The sequence below is a fragment of the Crocodylus siamensis genome, chromosome 1, assembly GCF_052110815.1.
Source record: "Crocodylus siamensis isolate JL-2025a chromosome 1, ASM5211081v1, whole genome shotgun sequence".
In the NCBI taxonomy this organism is placed as follows: domain Eukaryota; kingdom Metazoa; phylum Chordata; order Crocodylia; family Crocodylidae; genus Crocodylus; species Crocodylus siamensis.
In genome coordinates, this window is record NC_143395.1 from 111,928,133 (window position 1) to 111,954,415 (window position 26,283).

A 26,283-nucleotide genomic window follows, 5' to 3' on the forward strand; every position below is an offset into this window, starting at 1 on the left:
CAGGAATTTGTACTCTAGCAGCGTTTCATGCAGTGTATTTAGCCATTCAGAGGACTTGCAGCTCTCTGTTCACAATGCAACAATGTCAACTATGTTGTTCCATATAATATCATTCATTTGATGCCAAGATATTATGACTGCTGAATTAGTGACCATTTATCTTTTTCTTTGCTTAATTTGCCAATAAAAATGGTGACTGATTGTGTGCCCTTTCTCTTTACTAACTGTAATGCTCCAGGACGATTACGCCTGCAGGAGTGCTAAACTGCACGAAGGAACCAATTCCAAAGTTCAGAAATTACTACTTTTATAAGTTTCCAGGTTAATTCTTGTCATCCACAGGGAGGCATCATAACTGTGATGAACAAACAAGACAGATGATGGAAAAGCAATGAGCACAGCCCTGCTGGATTTTTTCAGGTGGGAGCCTGTAGCTGTCACTGTTTGCCCACATTGAACCAACACATGTGAATTTTACTTTAAAGAACATATAATGTGATGGCAGAGGCAATGTTCAAACAATGTGGCCAAAAGAAGAATCTTAAATAAAAATGAGCTAATTCCTTCAAACACAGTGTGTGTGCACTGCCTTTTCTAAATATTAGCACTTGTGAAAAGTGCCGAGTTGACAGCTTTAGAGATCCAGTATTTTACTTATTTGCAAGACAGGACTATCACAGGGCCTAGCAGCAGGAGTTTTTACATATTTTAGTTTCGATGCAGACCTTTGCATCCCTGCTAAAACTGCCAGCTGTGATGGTACTTTTTAGGATGTAGGCACTTGTCAACAGTCATAGGAAGATAACAATCTCTAGGCTCTAACCATGCAGTGTGATGCACATGGGTACCTCCCTGCTCCTAACTGGAGCCCCATTTCTTCACTGATTTTATTTATCTAGCCAGTATTTCAGTAGTGGCTGTCCATCACACTGCAGTAACAGGACCTTGGTCACTACTAGCCAGGGCTGGGTCTGAAGCTGGCAATCTTAAGGTGAAAGACAAACCCATTAATAGTCTTTATGAGCTACCATAAATCTCCTGAGACAAATGTAAAGATACTAAGGGGCTCATCAAAGGTTGTGCAAACCAGCATAATTCCTTTGAAGTTATTAAAGTCAAAAGATTTTTGTTCTGATTTTGCACCAACTACTGGAGTTCTGACCCCAAGTCTGCAATGTTCTGTACCCAGTCACTGTAACTGGCTCAATCAAAATCCTGACTTATTCTGTATCTGCCATATCTGCTATGTTCTATTTGAAGGTTTCTGAGGAAATTATGACTGCTAAATCTCCCTCTTTTTTCCTCCTATAAATGTTTCTAAGTGTTTTTAACAGAACTTAACACACTAGAGTCACTATATAGGTGAAATAAGAGCACTGGTTTTTACAACAAAAATTAAAATATTCTTTCATACTTACTCCATGTCCCAGTGGAACAGATTCAGACTGTAAATATTGACCCATAGACAATGCTGGATTATGGTATAAACCCCTCCTGGGTGATGCTGCTCGAACTGAGGCCATATATCTTCTCTCTCTCCTTGGAGACAAGTCTCTTCTGGCAGATGTGTCTTTCCCAGGTGACATTGGTCTCCTTGGTGACAGATGACGTCTCGGAGAAACATCCCGTCTTGGAGATAACTCTCTCCTCAACACAGCTTCCTTCCTTGGGGAAAGATGTCTCATGGGTGAAATATCTCTCCTGGGTGATAAATGTCTTCTGGGTGACAGATCTCCTTTGGGCATTAAATACCTCTTTGGTGAATTATCTCTATATGGTGAAGAATCATACCCTGGTGAGGACTGATGGCTGGAAGGGGAGAGGTCCCTTGGAGATGAGCTGGGGTCTAGTGAAAGCATGTAATCCTCATCCATACAGCTAGGTATGTCCAACCTGTCTTTGTCAGGCTCTGAATCGGTACTTTTATTCTGGAAAAACCTCTGATATTCTGTCATCTGTGAGTCTTCACATGAGTCACTTGGTGTGATGAGCTGAGTTACCTGAATACTAGGTAAAGTAACCAAGTAACTGATCAGGGAAGTGTGTCCCACTGAAATGGAAGTGTCAGAGGACACCCCTTGAGATGCCGCAGCAGAGTTTACTGACAGTGAAGAGAATCTGGGGGGCTGAGGGCTGGTGCTTCTTGATCTTGTTTTTGGTGTTGAGTCTCCCTGGGTATCATCAAAATCATCCTCCTCCTCATCGTCATCATCATTGTCATCTCCGTCCTCACCATCTGATTCCTCAGCATCAGAGAACTGGTGTTCACTTGATATGCTTGCCACATTGCTACTCTTCTCCGTTTCCTGGTGCATGTCCTCCATATTTTCTGAAACAACCACAAGAAGTCAGTGAAGTGTACACATGATACACACTCTGAGCCAAATCCTGCACCCATTCCACACTTAGAACATCCTTTGACTTTAACAGATGTGCTCTGTATGAAATGGCTGCGCAACCAGCTCTTCAAAAAAACCTAAACCATTGGTTCTCAACCTTTTTAGACTCAAAGCATCCCTCAGTAGAAAAGGCAAGTGGAAAATGCAAGCTTTTAGTTTCCATTCGTATTTTGAATATGGAAAAATAATAGAGTAATAGAATAATAGAGTAATAATAATTCTGTTGTGAAAATCTGTGAAAGATACTACAGGTCAGAATGTCTTTGACACTTTGGATAGCTATTGAAACCTCTGGGCTTATGCTGTGAATCATTTGTAGATGCTTCCACACCTAACAGTGCTAAAATTGCATGGCACCCCACAACACCCTTAAAAGGAACCCTGATTGAGAAGTACTGACCTAAACAATATAACCGTAATAAAACTCCATAACTGCCTCAGCAATTACATTCTAGGTGCAATTCAACCCCCTGTAGAATATAAGTTTGAAACCCATCCTCTAGGCTTCTCCAAGGGGCTGAATTTTTACTTTCTGTGCACACTGAAATGTAGGAACAGGAATGTCCTACTTATTTGGCCTCATGGACTGGGTCAGGACTTCTCATGAGCCAGCTGACCCACCTCTGGCAACAGAGCAAGCAAAGGCATGGTTGCCAGAGTCAATGTGTTGGCACAGATCTGGAACTCAGGGGGTGAATATAACCTCCCTCCCTCCCCACAACACATACACATGCTTTTCCCCTGCTGCCAATTTCAGTCACCAGTAGTGACTGAATTCAATGGCAGGTAATGGCCCCTGAGTTTCAGAGCCACACCAATGCAGTACTCCAGTGGCAATGTCAACAAGCCCCACAGTTTGACCACTTACCAGTTGGACAATCCTGTGTTACTCCATTTAACGTCATATTAAAAACCAGAATTTGTGCAAATAAATGGGTTATATATTTTTATATTTACTGCTTGTTAATAAAATATCAAAGACCTGTTTTCTAAAAAAAAAAAATAGTCTTCTTAACTCATTCTATGTCAGCCACTGTGCTACAGTGTAACGAGTGATTTGCATACTCCAAAGGCTATTCCAGCTAAAATAACTCAGTGTGACATACCTGCTTCTTCGGTTTCAGCATCATCCACAGATGTCATTGATACTCCGAGCTCCAGGCATTTTTTCATGTGTGCTTTAGACTTCATATGTTTTGTCAGATTCCCTATGAAAAGGAAGAGAGATGACTCCAATCAGCTGACATCAGCAAGGAAAGCTCTTCAAATAAATTCTTTGTCTTCCTTTCCTCGCTAACCTACAGAGTTTTGTCATTTAAAAACAGACACAACTGATTCATTTAACTCAATCCTCATCAGAGCCAGTGCAATTTAATAAATATGGTATTCACATTTTTCTTCCAAAAATGCCCATGCAAACCAAGGTCCAGATCCTCAACAGTTTTTAAGGACTATCTGAGTCAATAGGTGCATCTACACATACAGGCACATGCGCTTGCAGCAGCTCAAATAGAGGGGTGCAAATTTGAGTCGGGGCTTTTTGCCTCAGCACACATGCCCGGACATGCACTTTGGTGGGGGCAAATTGTGCCACTTGGGGCAAAATAACCCTGCCTGGCTCCACCTGGATCTGCAGCTAGGGGGAGCTAGAGCCCAGGGCCAGCACCTGTGCTGTCCCCAGCAGTGAAACAAGCTGTCCTGGCAAGTAGCTCAGGGCTACTCGCTCTCAGGAGCTTCTGGGGCCCGGCCAATTGGTACCTGGGGACACTACCTCTTGTGCCAGATGGACTGCTGCAGCAGCCCTGAGAGCTCCCTGCACCCTCTACCCACTGCATCAGTCTGGCAGTGGTGGCTGCTGCCTGGCTGTGATGTGCTGCGCACCTGCCAGACCTGCATGGGGACTGCACACCCAGTAGGAACATCTGCCCCTCTAGGCCAGCTGTCAGTGGGCTGTGGCTGCAGGGTTGGCCTTTGTGCGGCACTACTGCCATGTATGCCTCAGCCATCTCGGCAGCTATTGCCTGGAAAATGTTCCGGGTGTGGTGGCCTGCTTTGAACTGTCAAAGCACGTCCTCCTGATCCCAGTTGGCCAGGAGGTCAGCCACAGCCAGATGGGTCCAAGGTGCCAGCTCTGAGCAGGCAGAGTCCTGCCACTTGCCTCCCTAACAGGAATTCTGGTGTTCCCTGTTGGCAAACTGAAAAATCCCTGATAAGAATATCCTAAAGTCACTCTGTAAAATACCCCCAAATCCACGTTCCCCCACAATTAAACCAAAAGACCACTATATATATGTAGAGAGACAGTGAGAGACAGAGAGACAGCAATCATTTGGGCAATGTTTTATTGATCTATCTACAGTGTTAAATCAATTTGGAAGCCTGCCACTGTCTCTACCATCATAATAAAGTGAATTTTAAATACCGATATGTTTTCCTGCCACCCACAGGGGCCACAGCCCCCCCCCCCACAGGGTTACAGTCCCCCAACAGGGACCAAATGGCCCCCACAGGGGGTACCACCCCCTGCCTGCAGGGCCCACATGACCCACCCCTGCTTGCTCCTCCCATCCCCCGAATTGCTGCCTCACCTGGCCCCATCCCCCTCTGGCTCCTTCAGCCCCCCCACGGCTACCCCACCCAGCCCCCACCCGCTCCCTCAGCCCCGCCAATGGCTGCCCCATCCAGCCCCACCCCCTGCTTGCACCCCCAGCCCCACCCCAGCCTCTGGCACTTTAAAAGAAAAAGAAAAAAACAAAGGCTCTACTCACCCCAGAACCAGGGGCTGTGGGGGGCTCTGGGGCCTCCTGGCAGAACCCCCTACCCTCTCGGCAGCAAGTGGCAGTGGGAGACAGCAGGGCCTGGGCTGGGACTTGCCAGGATGCTGGGGTGGGGGGTCAGCGATCATGGGGGGCTTGGGGGGATGGGGCTGGGCAGGGCAGGGATCAGGGGGCTTGGAGGACAGGCAGGGGCTGGGGCTGGGCGAGGCAGTGATGGGAGGGCTCAGGGGGAAGCTGGGGGATGGGTCTGGATGGGGCAGGGATCAGAGGGCTGGGGGAGCGGGCAGGGCCAGCGGTGGTCTCCCCCATGGTCCCCTTCCCCCCTCCTTCAGCCCCCCCCCCCCCCCGCAATTACCAGCACTGGAGCCTGGGTCCAGCTCCCTGAGGCTGGCACTCTGTGTGCCTTGCACGGGCAGGCAGTGTGCTTCAGCACCAGGGTGAGCGTCAACCACAGAGATACTCTGGCTACTACCAGAGCACCTCTGTGGAGGACCCAGCCTCTGGTTGTGTCAGGGCATAGTCCGGGATCATGCCCTGTCCCACTTTTTTCACTGCATTTTTTTTTAACCCCTGGATATCTCATTCCTGCACATGCCTCTTGCAGCATCTCAAAGCCCTTTGAGATGCTGCAAGATGCCCATGCGCATTCATCTGGATGTGCCCAATAGGGGCAAAATCCACTATGCAGACACCAGCTGTATCCTTAAAATTACTGTTCAGCTGCCACCTACCCCTAGTTTTCACCTGCAGGTACATGAAATCCAGCTAAACAATGACATCACTGCACAGCTAACTGGACATTCAGAGCTCAGAGCCCCAACTCTGAAGCAGGATTTTTAAACTGTATGCCTTCCTTCCCGTCTCCCCCACACCATCACAATCATTTTCACTAGCAAGGCCTTATTCTGAAGGTGAATTCACAGGACATCTGAGCTAGGTGGAGCTCATAAAAAATGGCTAGACAGAAACTTTTATTATGCTGGGGCACTGTCCATATGTACCCTTCCCCAACCCCAAAATGCCCCTCTGGTGCTTAGGGTGCACAGCTAGGATGTGGGAGACTCAGGCTGATATCCTTGCCCTGCAGTAGCTCTTGAACTTGAATCCAGTGCAGCAGGGCTTTGAAAGAGGATGTCCCATGCCCGTGGAGACTAACCGAACACTAGACCAGTGGGGGCCAATCTTTTTGGTAGGTATGCCATAAATTGGCCCCACACCCTCCCTGAGGGCCACACTGATCCCGTTCATGCCCAATCAGGTACTCTGCTTTCCGCTTCCTGCCCTATCCACCACTGTATTGTCTTTCCCGTCCCTATTCTGCCCCCTGCCATACACAGAGACTGCCCGTGCCACTTGTAGCACATCCTACAGGTCAGCCAGCCCTACACTAGACTACAGACTTCTGAAGTTCCCTCCCTTCTGCCCCCTGCCCTCCCCCCAGATCAGAGCCAAAACCAGAACATCTGCCTCCCCTACTCCCCCACCCCACTCCGCCCTCTCCACTGCCTCATACACAAACCCAAGACAAGGAGCTTTTTTCCTATGTTAAGTGGGGGGGAGGGAAGGGGGACACACCTCATCTTGGATTCAAGGAAATACAGTATGTATTGGGCATTGTGACACCTAAGCACCAGTGATGCCAGGCTCAGCTCTATGACCACTTCTTCCACAGGCAATTTTACATTTACTTCCATGCTACCTCTGATGCGTGGACTATGCCCACTCAGGACACCTCTTTAACCCCACAATCTTCCTTCAAATCCCTGTGACGTTCCCAAAACCACCTGGTGAGGAAGTGACAAAGCAGGAGAGAAAATCCAGAAATCCTGCTTCCTTCTCCTGTCCTTTAGTCATGAGACACAATTTATTTCAGGAGGAAATAACTGAGAATCCCAATGCTTTGATCCAAAACACTACTGTATTGTACCAAAACCAGGCTATGAATGAATCATTCCTGTTTGACTTGTCAATGCACTGAAGAATATATGGCATACAGCCCATTGGAGCAGATGTGAAAAGTCCTTGTCAGGGTCACTGATCTCTGCTGCATAGGGTGAGGGATGATGGATGTTCATCCCCTTTGCAGCACAGCTCTGTGCTTCACTGGGTCTCCCCGTGCTTGAGGAGTGATGGAGAAGATTTTGGAAGATGAGGCTGAAGGGGCGAGGTTCCTGGATCTGTTAACATCCAGGAACTGTTTTTAGCTATTTCAGGAGACAAGTGCTGAAGCCAGAGAAACTACTGCTACCTAAAGGCTTCAGTAGCAGTCACAGAGCTGGACTGGTACTGAGGGAAGAGAAGAAGAGATTCCTTCTGTCATCCTGGGGATATTCTCTGTGCACAGCCCTCAGGGTGTGCACTGGGAGCAAGATTTGACCTCATATACTTTTTTTCACCAGTATCAAAGCGATGCTGAGAAAAGGCTTTATAAGACACATCAGAGCTGCACTGCATGAAAAATGCTGGTAAAGAAATTGATTTTTTTTAGAGAGATCGTTTCAAGGCAAATCCTAATTCCAATGAATATCATTATCCATGGCCTCAGGGTGACAAATGGAAGCTTTTTTTCAGTGCTGATAAATACATGTGAACACAAGCTATCAGATCTCTATTCATAATTAATGCAGCCATGGATGGAGTGGCCCACCTGGGAGCTGTACATTATTTATAAACTTGAAACTGACCCACTGTCAAGACCATGAAGGCATGCTTTCCTTGCAGCTGATGCTCTGCTTCTGCACTATGCCACTACAAGTGTATATTCCCTGTAGTGTTTGTGTATTACTACAATTCAATTTTTCACTATGCAACATTTTTAGCCTAAGGTAATATTTGCAAGGGAAGATCTTATACCACTACATTTCCTCTGCAGACAGATGGGCTGGGTAGGAGCCTATAGCTCTTAATTAACCTATACAAGCAGTCTTACAGTCTCACATAAGCCTCATATCACTGAGATACAAAGAAAAAATGTATTTTGTAGAGTTCCATGTTCACAAACACAACCATTTTATTTTGATGAAAGATTTCTCTTTGAAGAGATGAATTCACAAAAGAAAACAGACTTGTTTCTGAGCAGAAAGGGTCACCTACCTTTAGTTTTGAAGGCAAAATTACACAGCTTGCACACGTAAGGCCGTACATCAGTATGAGTGCGGATATGTTTTTTGAGCATGCTTGGCTTTTTGCAGCGAATCCCACATTCTTCACAGATATACTTTCCACGACCACGGCCTCTAACATATACATAATCTTCATTTGATTTATACCTGTTGGAAGAGGGCAGGCATTGACATTACATAGCCCCCAAGTCATACATATAAATACAGAGTACCTTAATAGACCTTAATATCCCAATTCTACTCCATGCCTAAAGTATCCACGGAAACCAATGGAATCCAGGAATGCTGGGGACCATGGTTATTTTTCAGGAAACACAGTAGTTTATACGCCTTTGCGTGTCTTGGTTATTGTTTAACAGCTTGAGAGCAGAGGTTCAGGTACCAGAGTAATATACCTTGTTAAGAGGCAGATGACATACCTTCTATGCAGATAAAAGCACAACAAAGAACTCTCTAACCACAGTGTCCCGAGCTGATGAAGGCATCTACTTCTTGAAATAACAAGGAATATTTCAAATCAAGATGTTTAATTAGCAAATATATTGCTAAATGTGCTCATCACCAACCCTACATTAAAGATAGCACTTGGCTGCACTCTTAGCTGCTCACACTGTCTTTCACTGCTAGACAATAAATGAGATCTGCAAAGTTGCACACTTCCCTGATTGTCATGATGGATCAGTTCTGACATGTGGAAGACAGACAGTAAGGGTCTGAAGAACCTGAACAAGGGCTATCTTGGGGGTTGAGGGTGACAGTCAAGTGGTGTGGACATTCTGAACACTGATGAGTATCACCAAACAGGAAGGAGAACTGAGAAACTCTTCTCTCAAGAAGTGCAAAATACCCACCACCCTCACTGAAATCAGTGACACTGTGGAAATTTATCTCACTAGATACTGTCTCCATGCTTAAGAAATAATAAGGCTTGGTCTGAAAAAGTATTCTAACATGGTAGCAGATTGTCAAGGAGCAGGAAGAGCTTATAGAGATGAAACTTTTTCAAAATGTATTTATCTCAGACAAACTTTAGTTTTCATATGATCAGTGGCTCGTGACAGCAGGTCTAATATCCTTAGTGTACACAACATTTTCTTCCCTGCTCATCTCTGTCCTATTTTCCATTAAAAATGCAGACTCAGTTTTCACACTTGGATGCCTGAAACTGAGCACCCAAATTCATATATTGCTAATCAAACAACTATAGAGGAGTTTTTTATCTCTCCTCACCAGCCCTAAAACTTTCTCCTTTTCTCCCACTTCCCTGTTATGATAAGAACTGCCACTCTCCTGTGATCTGGCCTCATCTTTGACTCAGCCTTCTCTCTCTCAAACCACATATACCCAAGTCCCACAGCTTCTATCTATATAGCAATTCAAAGTCTCAGTTTGTCCTGCCTGCCCAGGCTCCCAGGGCTCTTGTTCAGACCCTCTTCATCTTGTGCCTTGACTACTCTTGTCTCGTCTTGACTGACCAGCAACACTACCTTTTCTACGTCCCTTCAAAACCCAATTTCCAGCCTCACTGTTCCTACCATAATACGCTCTATTCTGTATTCCTCCACAGGCCTTCCCTTCTCACCTCACCTCAACTAGCACAAGCTTCTTACCTTTATAAGCTATTTGTCACTTAGCCTTGCTCTATCTATAAAATATACTAGACTGCCATGCTGTTGACTCTCACTTTAACTCTTAGTAGTGGTAGCCTTGATCACTTGGCCGTCCACTTCTTTACATGCCATTTCCATGCACAGGAAAAACTCTATCAAAATGTGTAACGCCCTCACCTGATCCTCTACTAATTCTCTCTTTCAAAACTACCTCCCCTATGATGTTTATAAATCACTTCTGACTGCCAAAAATGCTTTGTGATATCTATTTTTCTGTGAATCTCTTCTCAATTTGTTATTCCATCTTTTCACTAACCCCAACCTTGTCCCTCTGTTTTTTGCCATCTATCATACCCTGTATGACATACAAGCAGCTAATCTCTGCAGGGCGGGATCATCTTCTGTGTCACTTTTATATTAAGTGTCTATTGATGGAGGTGCTAGGGGGCTATGCCTCACTAATAAAAGTTAAATGTAGGAATCTGGCATTGAAACTAGGTGAAAATTATCCTTGAGCATCATAGGCCACACTGGCCCTAGAGTGAAGACCTTCCCTGTTTGGAAGTATTAGCTATTGCTATTGACTCATATCTCTGACTCTCAGTCATCACTAACCCATTTCACCATTGCCACCACAGTCACCACATAACTGAGTTATTAGTGATCTGGACCAATGCTGTGAAGTTAAAAGGCATTACCAATCCCAGAGTTAGGTGGCTCCACTCCAAAATGCCACTTTACTATTGGTTTCCAAGTCAACCCTATCACTACCATACACAGAAGAGCAAGATAAACAAGCCATGAGCCCTCATTACAATCTGGTAATGGCATCAAGCAGCAAGATGTCTCCAGAGCTACCAGGTTTTGTCCACTCCATCCTAGCCTACTTTCACTGTACACTATAAGTAACTAACTGAAATGTGGGACGTAGAATACAGACAAGAGAACATTAAATTACTGATTTTCTTAGGGTAATATCACTGCAAATCCTTCTGGAGTGCTGTAGTCAACAATGATGGAAATCAGATTTTGCTATTCAAAGAACTTAATTTGAATCAAGCTACCTGTCAGTACTAATAATATAACTGTTAGTTCCCTCCTTCAAATCTATCTTTGCTATGATACCTACAAATAAGTCCTGACTGGCATTGGTGAGGCAAGTGATGTGTTGTGACATCTATTTTTCTGCTAACCACTGCTCATTCTGTCACTGCATTTTCTCACTGAACCCATACCCATCTTTTGGTCCCCCTGGAATATGATAACCATGCTTTTCTGGCCAAATAGAAATCTACACAAGAAGGGTAAAGCAGGAGAGAAAACTCCCACAGTGGCCAGTTTGAAATGGTGCTTGAATGCCCCTAGGACTACCACAGATCTACTGCTACACAGTTCTACTGCTACAAGTGCACAGTGCATTTCTTTGGTATTGCCTTCTCTAACAGAAATACATTATGAAAGAAGAAACAAAACCAATTAAACAAAAACAAAATCCAGAGCAAGCAAACAAACAAAATTCCTTCCTGAAACATGGCACTTCACTGTACATGCTTCTCTCCCTCTAGAGAGGGCAAGAAGACAAACACGTGACAGATGTTAATCACACTGGTTAATGCACTACGGGAGGCAGCTCAGATGCTCCAATGAAGAAAGTAGTGCAAAGACTTATACAGTACAGAATATAATACAGTGGAATAGAATAGAATAGAATAGAATACAATAGAATACAATACAGCAGAAGAAACCTGCAAAGAGTGAGCTCGCACAAAAGAATACATATATTGTACACAAGCTTCTGTGAATTATAAAACAAAACCTGCCAGAAGGGTGATACCATTACAATGAAGACAAAAAGTAACAATGAGCTAAGTGATGACAAAGAGAGAATATTACATCTGTTTAAAAAATAACCAAGGTAGTAAAAGAAATCAATCTACCCTTCCATGAACAATACCACTCTTATATAAAATGGTACTCTTCTGAAATGGATCTAAAAGGAAGACACGTGTCCACTGCAGAATCACTACCCTGCACACTACAGCCATGGAAGTACAATATTTCTATCAGGGAATCTGTAAGGTGACAACATACCACAAGCTGAGAAGAGAACAGCAATGCCTTCACATACGTTTATTAAAGCCCAACATTAAATCTACACATACGGGGATTTCTAGATTCTTTCTTGATGATATATAGGATGATGTAAATTATGCTTCTTTACACTCATATTCCCTCAGCCTTTATTAGTGTTTAGGGAAGTTGTAATTAATATATCAAATTTCCCAGGGAAGGTGCTAAAAGATAAGGACAGGCTCCATAGGGCAGGCTCCTTTAGCTTTTAATCTATTTAAACTTTCACATTATTTGCTTTCCTTGCCATTCTCTTTTTGGAAGCTCAAGCTCAGGATATCCCTAACACTACTGTTGCTGGTAACTGGGAGGTTTGACAGGGAATGATCACTCAACATATGCTTTATATTTTATACTCTTCAGCCGTGTCTACATGTGTCACCATGGTGACATTGTTACCGCACCGTGATTTAGTACTTCCATTTGGAAGTACTAAATCATGGTGCAGTAACAGCTCATACTGCGTCATATATGTGGTGCAGTTATTTTTAGCAGCCACTTTGCCGTAGCAACACGCTGTAGTGGGGGAGCACATTGCTATGGCAAAGTAGCTGCTGGTCACATGTAGACACTCATGAATGCTACATCGCCATAGCGCATTGCCACAGTGATGTAGCATCACATGTAGACGCACCCTTCCTGTACAACATCTGCTACTTGCTACTGGATACTGGGGTAGCTGGACCCTTGGTCTCACGCAATATGGCAACTTTTACCATTGTGGCCACTTAGCATGCAAATTGAATCAGCTTACATCTGTTGAGGATGGGTGATCCAAATTCAGAGATGATGTGTAAGGGAAGCTTGGGTGAGTTATACACTTGTAAGTGGGTATGAGTTTAAGAAACAGTACTTTAGATTTCTTGTAAACTTAGACTCACCTCTGAATGTGGGTCACTGGAAAATTTCTTTTGTAGCCAGTTTACTGGCTGGACTAGTAGCAGAATGAACTACCACAGAGGACACCCAGGATGAGGGATTCCTGGGCTGGCAGAACCTGGAACAATCTCAAAGATGACATTTTCAGTTTTTTAAATGAGGCAAGTTATGCCCCCTTTCAGCTGTAGGTTATAGGAGAAATATCAAAGTCTGTTTGATTGAGACTCCCCACAAGGAAAGCACACACACTGTCATTTTAATGAGAGGGAGAATAAGATTTTAATGGGTAAAAAATGAAAGACGTATTCAACAGTCCCTTTTCTTCCTTACACCTAAGTCCTGATTGGTCTAGATACTGCTATATGGTGATAAGAGACACTGGGCCTGACAAGTATGAACAGAACTACCAGGCTGGGAAAGAGGATATTCTGCACTAAATACCAGCATAGGGACAGTACAATTTCTAAATGTCTCAATACAAAATAAAGTAATTTTGCATGCACTGAACTATAACTGACAATAAATAATATTTTGAATATGCTTTTGTAAGAAGCTAGATATACCAGGGATGGACCTTTCATCTATTTTTTTCAACTTTATGTTTGCTTGGTTTGAATTAATTGAGGAATAATATATTTCAATTAAAGCCAACACTAAATTAAGCTCTGCTTTTAAATTTACAGCCCTTCCAGCTAAACTGTCATACCAGAAGTGTTATTACCACGCAAAAATGTATGCCTGAAAATAAACATTGGTAAATAATTAAGTATTATAAGAATAAGTATAAGCTCCCTTTTTAAGGCTTGCAGACAATGCAGCATTGAATAATGGAAAAATACCCACATGGAAGCCATTAAACACAATGTAATTGCCTGGGGTATGGGAATATATATATTTATTTATATAAATAAATAAATTTTACCCAGCTACCCTTTTCTGTACCCTAATGAAGTAGCAGTTTAGAGTAACTGATTTCTATGAATGTGAGTAGGTATCCTCTGTCTTAGCAAAGCTGAGCTGAAAATAAGTCCATAGACTCCTTCATTTACCAATTACTTGCTATAGGACTAACACATACATAAAAAAGGACACACTGGAAGCTACAGAACATGGCCTGAATAGAAAGGGTTGTTTACTTCTCTAATTAATTCATGTCCAGGTTTAAATCTGTTTACTCACTAATGATCAGCTAGGTTTTATATTTCCAGTTGCATTTTCTTACCCTCCTTCAAAGATTTTAATTCGTATCGGTTCAGTTTGTTTGGACGCAATGTCTTTATCTCCATGGCTTTCTCCTTTTACTCTTTCTTTGATAATATTCCCCACTACTTTCTTTTCAAGTTTGCTGCCAAACAAGAAGAATGGTTCATGTTTCACCTGCAGAATAAAATCAATGAGTGGTGTTACTGCCCAGAACACAGAACGAGTGTATGCTTCATTTCAAAAGTTTGAATGCTGGGTCCAAGTCAGACCTGCACTTGGATATTAATCCATGAAGCCAATTCATCTGGCCCTTTATGTTTGGTAAAGACTGGTGAAAGGGTAACATAGACACATTTTTACAGGGGCTTGATCCAATGACACAGTAGAAGCAACTCCATTTCATGCCTTAACAAATTCCCTGAAAATTGGAAATAGGAAATCCTTATTCACCAGATCATATAGGCTTGTAGTATTTCTCTTAACTATACTTTTTCATGCTCATCCAGAAAGGAAGCCTCAGTTTCTGAGTGACATCAAAGGTCCAAATCTGTAGGTCTTTATTTCCATTCACTCCTTACCCAGGTAACTAAATTTGATATCAGTGTGCATCACTTAAAAAAGGTAACTTAAAAACTAGTTAACAACATCGATTCTTGATCCAAGGTCCTCAAGTCTTTTGCTTTTCTTTTACCTTTAACAGCTGATTCAGAGTATGATAAAAATGACAAAGTAAAGGGGGAAATGCAGTGACACCAGACTTGGCAGACATTTTTATTTCCCAATAGGAAATATCATAAATGCATTCGTTCAGACCTCATAATTTATTACAATTTTCTGTGAGGTGCAAAGTCTCAGCTAATGGTGCTTTTTAACTTGTCGCTTACCTGAGCAAATTGTTTCCATGCACTTGACGATGTCAGTTTACCAGCTCCAGGTCTATGCATAGCAGCTAAAGTGTAAATTTCTGCGGTGTTTTTCTGCTTGGACCTTAGAAGTGCTAGAGTGGTCTTCGTACTTAACCCTGATGGGTTTGGGTTACATGAACTAATGCACCACGATGCATACACAGAAGATTTAAGGGTTGCTTGTTGGATGTAATTGGGTTTTGTATAGTTTAAGAAACACCAGCTCACAGTAGTAGTAGTGCGTAGACTAGGGAACTGAAAGATGTGCTGGAAATCTGCTACATCTGTTAGGAGGATGGTTGAGCCTGTTGCTTTCCCACTGGGACTGGATGCCATCTGAACCAACATCCCAAAAGGCAATTTCTGCTGCTTCAGTTGGTCTTCTGTCTGAATGTCTCCTAATGGCAACATAGACCTCTGCGGGCTCATACTCATATCTGATGCTGTTTCATCCACATCTAGTTCTTCTGGTGACTCCCTTCCTTCGGAAGGGCCACTGGACTTTTGCCCGGGTGATGCTGAATCAAAACTGGAAATCTTTTCCCTGCCCAGTGGGAAAGCATCACCTGTTGGCAGGCTGACAGGCTGGAAATCTTGAGATGACGAGGACGACAGCGGTAAAGAGGACGATGTGGACGGCAGATTTTCTTTTGGCTCAGTAGCACAGCTCTGCCTAACTAGCTGAGGCTTTTGTGGTCTGGGAAAATCCTTCTTTATATCAGAATTAGTTAACTCTACTGCACTTAGTTCCTCAACAATCTGTCCATACATTTTTTCTTCTTTGACCCTTTTTTGCTGTTTAGTCTCCATAAAGAGCTCCAAGCTGCTTGCTGGCGAAAGCATTCGTTTGCTTCCTCCCAAGTTAGAGGCAGTGTCAGAACTTGAAGTCAAACATAGCGGGATGGAGGATTCCAAGCCAAGTGGTAGAGTCTGTGGCACTTTCCACAAAGGATACTTTTCCAACCCTCCATGCTGACCTAACATCTGGGCTATGTTGAATCCAATTCCTTGCATGGCAGCATTTGTTGCTAATGTTCTTTGAGAAACAGTCTCATCGACTTTGCAAATGACAATAGCAGGGCTGTTGCTCTGTGCAAGGACCTGGGAAATACTTGTATACATGACACTACCATAAGATGGCACGTGGGTCTGAATCCTGACAGGAACAACTGTTCCTGGCAAAGACTGTATAGATCCATCATTTGAGGAGTCAAAACCTGTCTGAAGATGTTGCTCAGGGGATGTGTCTGCTGATTTAATCCTATGGTCTGGTTGGTACTTAGCAAGAGTATTTTTTGAATACTGTCCAGATGTTCCTGAGTAATGCTGGTATGTTTGCTCTTTAGCATGCATATAATCAGCAGGTTTCTTTCCAATATGCTCTTGAGCATGCTCCAGATGATAGCCAGGAGAAACTTCTGTTTGGAAAGGTGGTTTGACATAGGATTTCTGGAGCTGTTGTACAAAATGATGTTGGAAGTGTCTCTGCAATGGTTCTGATGACTGCCACAAGAGAGGAGGCTGAGACGGTAAGTGAACCATGCAGACAGCAGGATACGGAAACTGAAACAAGGTGTTGTGAATGGTGGGAAATGGAACCTTTTCCTGATGTGCAAATAAGTGCTGCTGCTCTGTGGGATGTTTGCTTGGAATATAAGGTGCTTGTTGGATCAAGGGATTCCTTAACATTTCCTGACTGTCTGCGAGGATGGCCTGTTGCTGGGCAAGGTGGGATGAACTATTGCTGAGTTGTGTACAAGAGCCAACAGCCTGCTTTCCAGAGTCATCTGACTGAATGGGCTGAAGCATAGAGGAGGGGGAATGATGCCAAGCAACTTGGGAGGACCGAAGACCAGCATGTATGTGTTCCATCTGCTCTTGCTTTATAGTTTGTTCCATGCTTTGATCAGTCTGGGAAATCTCTGGGAAACCACTAAAAGATGCCTGGCGAACCAGAAAGCATTTCTTCCTTTCTCGTGAGGGAGATAATGCTGCTGAAGGTGCCCCTGCTGCAGAAGCATGAGACAGATTCCCATAATCAAAGGATTTACTTCGGATTTCTGGGATTTCAGCAGTGTGAGGACATGGCATCTGTTCAGATGAGCAACGTCTCATTTCTTTCTGATGGTGATGGCCAGGGACGGAAAGTGAGTAAGCACCAGCTGGAACAGTTAAAAACTCGGACTGTTTTCCAAACTCTTCCTGCTTGGAAGGCGTGATGAATTTAATATTTTCTTCCCTTTCAAAAGACATTGAAAAACTTGAACTGTGGGACAAATTACTTTCTTGGCTGGGACTCCGAGACAGGCTAGTGCCTGTGGACTCAAAGCTGGATTCTCCGGAGGAGTGCTCCATATCAGCAAGTCGTAAGCGTTTCTTCTTGGGTGGGAGCTTTTCTGCTGGGAGTTGAGAGAGAGTTTCACTTCTTTGTGGCCACTGGAATTCTTCAGTAGGTCTTTCCTGCTCTTTACTCTGAGCCTCTTTTTCTTTCTCAGGCTTATCTGGCTCCTCTGTGACACGAATCTCAGGTACCTGTATATTATGTTGGCGGACCAGTCTGGGCTGCATATGACATGGCTGAGTTTGCTGGGTTGGAGAAGGTTTACTAACACTATCAACATTTTCTGTTTGTGGAACCCGATCCGGGCTCATTGGGGACTCAGAAATCTCACTCTCACATGCTTCAGATGGTGAATAGGTCTTATCCTGTTGGCAAGCAACGTGTTCTGTAGATTCAGACCTCTCAAATGAGTTTGGCCTGCTCAAGGAATTTGTGTGCTGAATGACAGAGATGACATTTCCAGGCAGTTTCCTGTTCAGTGATTCTGCACACTTTTCTTGTTCTGTGGGTAAAGATGGTTCTTCTAGGGAAGCTGCTGGGCTTCCTGACTGTAGGTGAGGTCTACCAATTTCAAAACGGTCTGAGTGACAATGCACAGCACTGTCAAGACCTTGAAGGACATATCCGCTTCTTGACACTTCCTGCATTTGGAGTTTGGGATCATAATCTGAAGGCTGCATTCCCACCAAAGTGCCAGTAGAACTGCTGCAAAGCATAGGAATATCTTCTTCGTCACCTACACTCTTCTCTTTTCTGCGTTTTCGGTTTTCAAATGTGGTTCCATATAGGGATGGCACGACCTGAGATTGTCCAAGTGAATCAACAAAATACTCTCCTCCTTGCTTTATTCCTCCCAAAGATGGTGAGTCTCGATAGCTCTGCTTCTGAGCTTCAAATTCTTCCCATTTTCTGTAATGCTTTCCACAGGTGTCATAGTCATAGAAGGTCTTCTCTCCGGATGTCAACTTCTTCTCTTTTAAGGACGGACCCTTTTCTCCTACTGTCAATCTGCTGGAAGCAACAATGATATTTTTTCCTGCTCTTCCATGGTAATCTGCATCTGAGTGCCCCTCCTGCACTGAGGGTAGTTCAAATGCAGCCTGTCTTCTTAACATCCGTTGATGGGATATCCCTACTGTCCCAGGATAAAATACATCATCTGAACCTGTCATTCTCTCATCAAATGAATGGCTTCCTCTCAAAGAAGGGGGAATACTTAAATTGGTTGCAGAAGAGGTTGGCATGGAGTTGCTTCTAATAAGTGGAGAAGTGTCTATAGGGGGTTCTAGTAGTCCAGGGGTGCCAGCCTGCTGGCTTACTGGGTACAGGGTTGCTTCACTTTTAATAGATGATGTCGTAGTTTGAGATTGTTTGGATTCTGTGTTGCTGACACCAAAGACCTGGTTAGATTTAATAGTGCTGAGTTGACCAGGATCAAGGAGCTCTTCTTTACCTGGAGGCAGCTGAGAAATATGTTCTTCAAGCATCTTGATGTCTAACCTGTTGCTTCCAAGTGGTAGTGGCTCTGCTTTGCCCTTTCTACCCATTAAACTATGGTCTTGATTGCTTGTTGCTACTGTTAGTGCTGCCCTTTGATTAATCCTATAGAACTTCCCAAAGATTATTTCTTCATAAGACTTTGCATTAGTATTTGGAGGGCTTACTTGCTGCTCTGCACTTTCTGAGCGAGAAAAGTAACCAGAATCAGTGCTTCCTTTGCTATGTGGGCTCAAAAGATTCAAGGACTGCTCAGAATCTTGTCCTTTTTTCTCTGAAAGTCTTAGTGCAAGTCGCTGTTTAACGGTATGAGAGTCATCAGACCTGGTACATAAGGCTGGGTTTTGCAACATGTCTGACCCAACATATGGGGAACTTTCACTGGGTACCTGAATCCCACTTTTAGGGATAATCAAAATGGGAACCTTCATGGGGCTGCTCAATGATTCTTCCATGGAGGAGTGAAAGCTACCTCGGGCAGCAAGGTCCAGTGGGACCGGGGGTACTGGGCTCAGTTTGTCTGAACCTTCAACAAGCAAGGCCTCCTCATCTGTGTCTGTGCTCTGCTCACAATCTGAATGTATTTCCGGCTCCACATCAATAAAACTGGCATCCAGGTCCAACTTAGATACAGCTGATTCTGTGAAAGGTACTAAGCCTGCTTTAATTGCATGGGCATGTGATTTCCTGTGCTTGTACAAATTGCTCTTTGTCTTAAAAGAGAAACCGCAAGGAACACAAGGGTATGGCCGTTCCCCAGTGTGGGATCTAATATGTTTTTTAAGTACACTAGGTTTGGCACAAGCCCTGTTACAATAAGGACAAATGTATTTGCCAGGTTTTTTGGGTTTGTGCTCTTTTTTGTGAGCATCTTCTGATTGTTCTACTGATTTCTGTGAATATTGGCTATAAGCAGGGTTCAAACTTGAAATCTTCTTTCTAGAGAAACCTCCACTATGGCCATGAATATGAAAAGGAAATAAGTCTTCTGAAGCAACAGACTGCAAGTGGCCAGGAAACTGCCATGTGTGGCTTTCCAAGCTCTGATGTGGCTTTATGTTGTGCAAGTACCCTTGTGGCAATGAATGCTGTGGAAAAGAAAGTGAATGTTGACATGAGTAGGGACTTGGCCGATGTTGTGGATATTGCTCCTCTGTGACTTGCTGTGCAGCTTCACTTGATGATACCAGTTTCCCAGAACTAAAAAGTTGTGCTGATGCAGTGTTTCTAATTTGCTCGTGATCTATTTGTGGTTGCCTCTGTACATCTTGGTTGCCAAAAGTGCTCATCTTAATAACAGCTGAATCGTCTTGCCTCCATCTACTGGGTACTTTAGCAGTTTCTCCAGACCTTGAGGTAGCTTTTTGCCCTATAGCTGTGTCCCCAGAGTCCATTTTGTTACACAAGGTCTTAAGTACTAGTTCACTTGAAAGCTGTGCTGACACATGGAGTGTGTCCAATGCTGTGCTTTTTAAAGTTTCGTTGCTCCCATGTTTCCAGGACTGTTGCAAGTTCACAGACTTCTCTTTCTCTTTGGAACTTCCCACGTAGTAGTCTATAGGCATTAGATTTGTGTCTCTATGCTAATGTTAACTTATCACACAGTTCTGTTCATGGCAGGAACTTTCCCAAACAGTTTATTAAACATTTGCAAAGACTTGTTATGGCATTTGAACATTTTCCACTGTTACTAATTGTTGAGAGGCAGAATGATCCAGAATGATATTTGCTGATCCACTAGAGAAAAGTTCTTTTCACCCCTTGCTCAACAATGCACCGATCTGTAAGAGAGAAAGATAAGAACATACAGATTAATATAACAGGGCACTCCCATCATGAAAAATGTAATTTGTTTTACAATTCCCAAAAGTAAGCGTGATAAATATGAAAAATATTCTAACATTTCAGTCATTTTTATTTACATTATACTTTTTTCCAAAGAAAATTAAAAGTAACCAGTAACATAACTAGAGTGGAGCGACTGGGGCAGCAGCCTCAGGCACCAACTTACACAGGGGGCAGAAAAATAGCATATACTGCCACAGCCGTGCAACTGTGCCAGTGGCACCAGCAGCCAAAAGCCAGCACTGCCCTAGGCATCCAGCTGCTCTGTTAAACCCCTGAATGTAACTAAGCTCAAAAACCCCATGTTGTTAAGTAGACAGAATGAATGACTATGCAATGGTCATCAAGGAAGATAGTGAAACTATGGCCTGCATTTTCCAAAGTGACTAGTAATTTAGGGTAGCCAACTAAAGCCACTTCAAAAAAGAAAAGGTCAAAGACCTGCCCACATTTATGTGGCCCACTGAGCTAGAAGAATTAAGTAAGGTATGCCAGTTTTTGTCCAATGACATACAACAGAGTAATCTGCTAAGCGTCACATCCAATGCCTTTTGCCATCCCATTCAGAAAAACCAGGTACCTGTTTACAGCTGGTTTGACTGCAGGTATCATTTGGCACAAGCACAACAGGTGCCCCAAACTTACACCTTCAGATCCACAGCTACATGCCTGAACCATTCTGTCCTTTCACCCCTTCAAAGACTCTTTGAAGTGGTGTAATTTTCAGAAAGTACTGAGACACATACTAAATAAAATGCAGGCCATTTCAAAGTGTCCCAAGCTGAACGAACAGGGTGCTTGTAGACATGCAGAGACATTGCTCTGATGTGCTACAATTACAGCACGTTGGAGCAGATTTGATTAATCAAGTCTGCGGGACCATGCAAATCAGCATGCTCCAGCAGTCTCCACATCTCGTGTATCCAGTGTCCTTGAGCTTCAAAATGGCAGCGGGGATGCTTTAACTAAAGCTCAGCAAACAAACTTTAAGGTGTCCCTGCCACCATTTTGAAGTGCGAGACACTGAATCCATGACAGTGGCTCTTGGAGCTGCTCTAATTAAAGTGCCTCCCCCCACCTCAGCCCTGGAGCACATGTAAAGACATCCACAAAGACTGAGGCCCAGAAAACCATGTCACTGGAAAATGTAGAGTTATAACTCAATAACTTGTTCAAATCACTAGATCATGTAATTGTCTTATATGATAAAAGACAATTTATATGATAAAATGCAAGCTACCCCTTTTTAAGTTATTTTTAAATGGTCAATATTGTTGACCCCCCAGTGCTCCAAAGGGAACAAGAGTCAAGAAGTTTCATGCTAAACAGCCCCTTTCTTCCCAGCAAAATGAATATTTCCAATGGAGTGATCATACAGCAAACTTTGATTGAAATTCAGCATGAATGGATATGGCTAGGAAATAAAGGAGAACACAATGCACATAACACATCACACAGCTATATCTAGATATACTCAATAATCAAGTAGCAGTTTAGTAAGCACAAGAATCTTGTAACTTAGTGCTACTTGACTTCCTCATTCTAAAATTCCTAACAGGCGACAAACCCGTCAAGAAGATCTTACCCCAAACCAAAGACTAAGTTGTAAGAGGTATGAGGTGATCAGAAAATCTTCAGATAGGAACTTCAATAAAGGATGCAGGAGGGACACATCTTAGGGTATAACTAAATGTCACCAAATTAAGTGGGTCCACTGTGCCAGAATGTGTCCGCTTCACTGGGCAAAACGTGTCACCTGTTGTCCTACCCACTGATCCTGCGGGACAATGGGTAATGTGTTTCCCACTTGCAGAGACCTGCCCCAGGGAATCTCTGAACTGCATCTCTGCAAGTGAGGAAAGCTGACTCTTTTGCAGTTCCAGGACTGAGACTGCTGAGATTGACATCCCCAGACCTGGGACAACACTGGAGCAAGTTCGACACCCCCAGGTTGTGCAGTCCTCGAGCTGGAGCCTCCTATCAGCTGTGTGGCAGTCTCAGCTCCAGAACCACAACAGAGTATTGACATGTGTCAAGGGAATTCCAAACCATGGAACCCAGGGATGCCAACCTTCCCAGGGCACCGGGTGACCATCCTGCATACCCTGAGAACTGCAAATGAAGGAGTACCTGTCTGGGGTGGTTGGATAGTATGGGCAGCTTCAGCCTGCCTGAACTCTCCTGCCTTAAAGCAAAAAGGACATTGGTCACAAAGTAGAGGCACAAAATCATACCACCTGTGTCACCGGCACAAATTTTGGGCATGGACCTTTGTTTGCTTGGACTTTGTGCTGCCATCATTTTTTTATGGAAGCACAATGGTGACATGTGTTTACATCCTTAGATTACTGACCCCTTTTTTATCCCGCTCCTCAGTAAAGGCTTACAACATTACTTAATAGAAACTTTCACAAATACAGTCAGAAAGATGATGTTCTTCTGTCATTCTTTTGGTCAAGGTAGAACACACTCATCTGAATATGTAAACAAGATTAGACATCCTAAACCTGATTAAAACTGACTTTAACTTCTTTCAATAAGTTTCTCTCACTGGGGACATAGTTCCTTTTTCTATTACTTCCCTTAATGTAACTTAAATTAACCTAACAATACTTAAGGCCTATTAAATCACCATACTATAAATAAATTTAACCTGACGGTCTACAAAAATAAAAAAATGCATTTCACATTTTTAAAGGAAAGTGTTTAAGCATAAGCTAAACTAGCAGTATCAATTCATATCTCCATCTTCCTGTCGACTGCATTACATTGTAGTCACAAGATAATGCTGGAGATGAAGGCTGAAGATGAATTATGACAGTAATAGTTTAAAAACTGCAATTTCAGAAACTTATACATGTCAGATTTAAAAGTAATTTAGAACTGCATGGTGTCTAACCAGGCTACAGCACTTGATATGCTGAAGTGCAATATGTTTCCACAGTTCTATTTATAAAGAAAAGAGCTTTGGGGCATGATTTGCACTGCCAAGCATAGGCAGAAGAAAAAAAACTGCAGGTTCTTAGCTCCCATGTTTTCAAAACATTACATTTTCATCCTGATACAAGGATGAGGAAAAAAAGGAGTCAAGATTCCACATCAGCTGAAGGATCAAGAAAATACAGAGCTTAAGGAATGTATTATATTCTTGTGGCTGGAGGTCTGAACATGAATTGAAAGCAATTGACAAAGAATAGGGAAGTGGAAAGAGACTAAGACATGTATTTCTTTTTACAGAATAAGTAAATGTTACCTGCATCTTCTAGACCTCTAGTAGGCATGATGATCTTGAAACCTCCTGTGAAAGAAACACATGCAGTCAGGAGAAAGTCTTAAAATTGAGACCTGACACTAGACAGAGTATTATAGTAACTTCCTACTGTACACAGCAGGAGACCGAGAAGTGCATTTACCCACCCACTAGCAATGAGCAGCACCTTTGTTCAGGTTTTCATCCCTGGGATACAAGAATATGTGCCAAGTAGAAAATCAACACCCAAATCCATTGGTATTTCTTGAGAATCCATCTTTTTCTCCTCCAATAAGAAGCCAAGACATGCCAAGAGAAGTCATTATAAAGAATGCCTCCACTATGACAGTATTATTAAGAGCTATAACTTCTACCTGCATGCATTACAGAAGAGAGAAGTCTTGAAGAGGGGCTTGAAGAAAGAAGACTTGAAGAAGCCTTTTTTCTTATGGACACCACTGAAGTAGTTCCAGGCCAGAAGTCCTTTCAACAGATACTAAGAGGACTCCTTTCAGCAGCTGCAACAAAATTCCGTATCTCTCCTCCATCTCCATTACATACCCACCCTCTTGCAAGAAACAGAAACATCCTGGGGCTGGACTGCATAGGGACATAGAGGGTGGGCTTAGGAAGATGAAAAAACATTAAGGGAAAGTATTCTAGGTCTGGCAGGCTGTGAGTGGCAGAGATTCCAATCTGGAGGTACATTAGTAGCATCACTAAGTAGGTCTATTGAGTGATGCTAGAGAACAGAAAGTCCACGCTAGAAAGTCCTCTAAGGCAGCAGTTATCAACCATTTCTGGTTGTGAGCTGGAGTAATGCATTTCAGATCAGAGGTGGATGGGTGGGTACTAGGACCCAATCACCAATGCCATTTCTCTGTGGCACCATGAGAAGAATGCCTGCAGTGGGTGCTTTTCCCCACAGCAGCACCGAAAAGCTGCTGCCAAAGACCTCTGCTACCAAATGTCACCAAATCCCACATCCACGAGCCAGATATATTGGTTCCACAGGCCAGATATGGCCCACAAGCTGTAGGTTGCTGACCCCTGCTCTCTGGTCATATTCATAGGAACCAAAGCCCGTGAAATACATGGGAAGACTTCCACTGACTTCAGTGGAATTTTCACCTGTTCCCCCAACCTTCATTATGGTAAGAAATGTTCAGTAGAATAATGATTTTCATTTAATTCAAGTGTAAGCTGTGCAAATATTACAATCACATTTATTTTGATCCTTCAGAGATGGAGAACAAATTCCATTGCATTTTCATTTACCTTTAGAAATAGATCTTTATGTTAAAATGGTTGGGGCATGGAGGTTGGTATAATAACTGTCAAGTAGAAGCCTTTACAAACATAACCTAAAAGACCTATGCTTTAGTTTTCTGAATAAAACCAATAGAAAGTTAAAGAATTTCTATTATATATGATAGAAAAATATGCAAAAGAAAAAAGAACAAATATGGTACTAATTTTCTGTAATCACACATGACAACTGTTGCAAATATCTTTTAGCTAACATTTCTTAAAATGTAAGCTAATTGAGGCATGATCACTCTGTAAGCTAACTGAGGCATGATCACTCTTGTATCATCTATTATCAATTATTTGTTCAACAATCCAAATAGAATATCAGCCTTTTTGTAGGTATGAGGTCTTCAGTAGCCAATGAATTGTTGGATTAGTCTGGACACATACAGACGTTTATTTCTATGGGAAATTTCCCAGAATTTCCCCTGATAGAAGTCCTTCCTACAAAGGCAGCAGTACAGATGTTCAGTCTGCACCTGCCCCATCTCCCCTTCTCTCTGTGCTTGCCTGAGACCAGAGTGATTCCAATCTGGGGAAGGTAACCGTTCCCTTTCTCGGTTCCTGAAGGAAGTGAGGAAAGACTCCCCGTGCCTGTCCCAGACCTACCTCCTCACTTTGCCCCACATCTCTAGCACTGGGGCAAAGCCCACAGCCCCCACCCGCAAGCAGGACAGTGCCCAGCTTGGGGAACAAGCAAGGAGCAGTGGCTCTTCCTTCCTGGACCAGGCCTCTCCTTGGATCAGTCTGAGAGGGAAAAGGAGCAGTGCAGCATAGCCCTCAGCTCCTTCCCCAAGCTGGGTGCTTCTCTGGATCAGGGAAGGGACTGGAGGCTCTGCCTTACCACTTTGTTCCCTTCCTGAACCACTGCGAGAGAGCAGAAGTGGGGCAAAGCCACCCATCTGGAGCATCTGCTCCTTTGCTCTACTTCCAGTTTCAGAAAGTGGAACAGGGTAAACCTCCACCTTCTCAGTCCTGGAGGGCTCTGCTCTGTTCGCAGTTCCCAGGAGGTGA

At 43.3% G+C, this 26,283-nt stretch overlaps 1 protein-coding gene across 6 annotated transcripts in view; it reads right to left on the reverse strand.

The window, feature by feature from the left end:
- Positions 1-26,283, reverse strand: part of HIVEP2 (HIVEP zinc finger 2) — a 186,210-nt gene that overhangs the window by 10,481 nt on the left and 149,446 nt on the right. For 4 of the 6 annotated variants that reach the window (XM_090040639.1, XM_090040646.1, XM_090040657.1 and 1 more), the window contains 6 exons: positions 23,962-24,006; positions 15,005-20,644; positions 14,140-14,294; positions 8,270-8,445; positions 3,506-3,607; positions 1,419-2,329 (listed from right to left, as the gene is read on the reverse strand). In XM_090040639.1, the coding sequence (XP_089896765.1) occupies positions 1,419-2,329; positions 3,506-3,607; positions 8,270-8,445; positions 14,140-14,294; positions 15,005-20,428 (6,768 nt within the window). In that variant the 5' untranslated portion in view covers positions 20,429-20,644; positions 23,962-24,006. The remainder of the gene's footprint in view (positions 1-1,418; positions 2,330-3,505; positions 3,608-8,269; positions 8,446-14,139; positions 14,295-15,004; positions 20,645-23,961; positions 24,007-26,283) is intronic. The other 2 variants (XM_090040676.1, XM_090040685.1) reach the window with 1 other exon arrangement.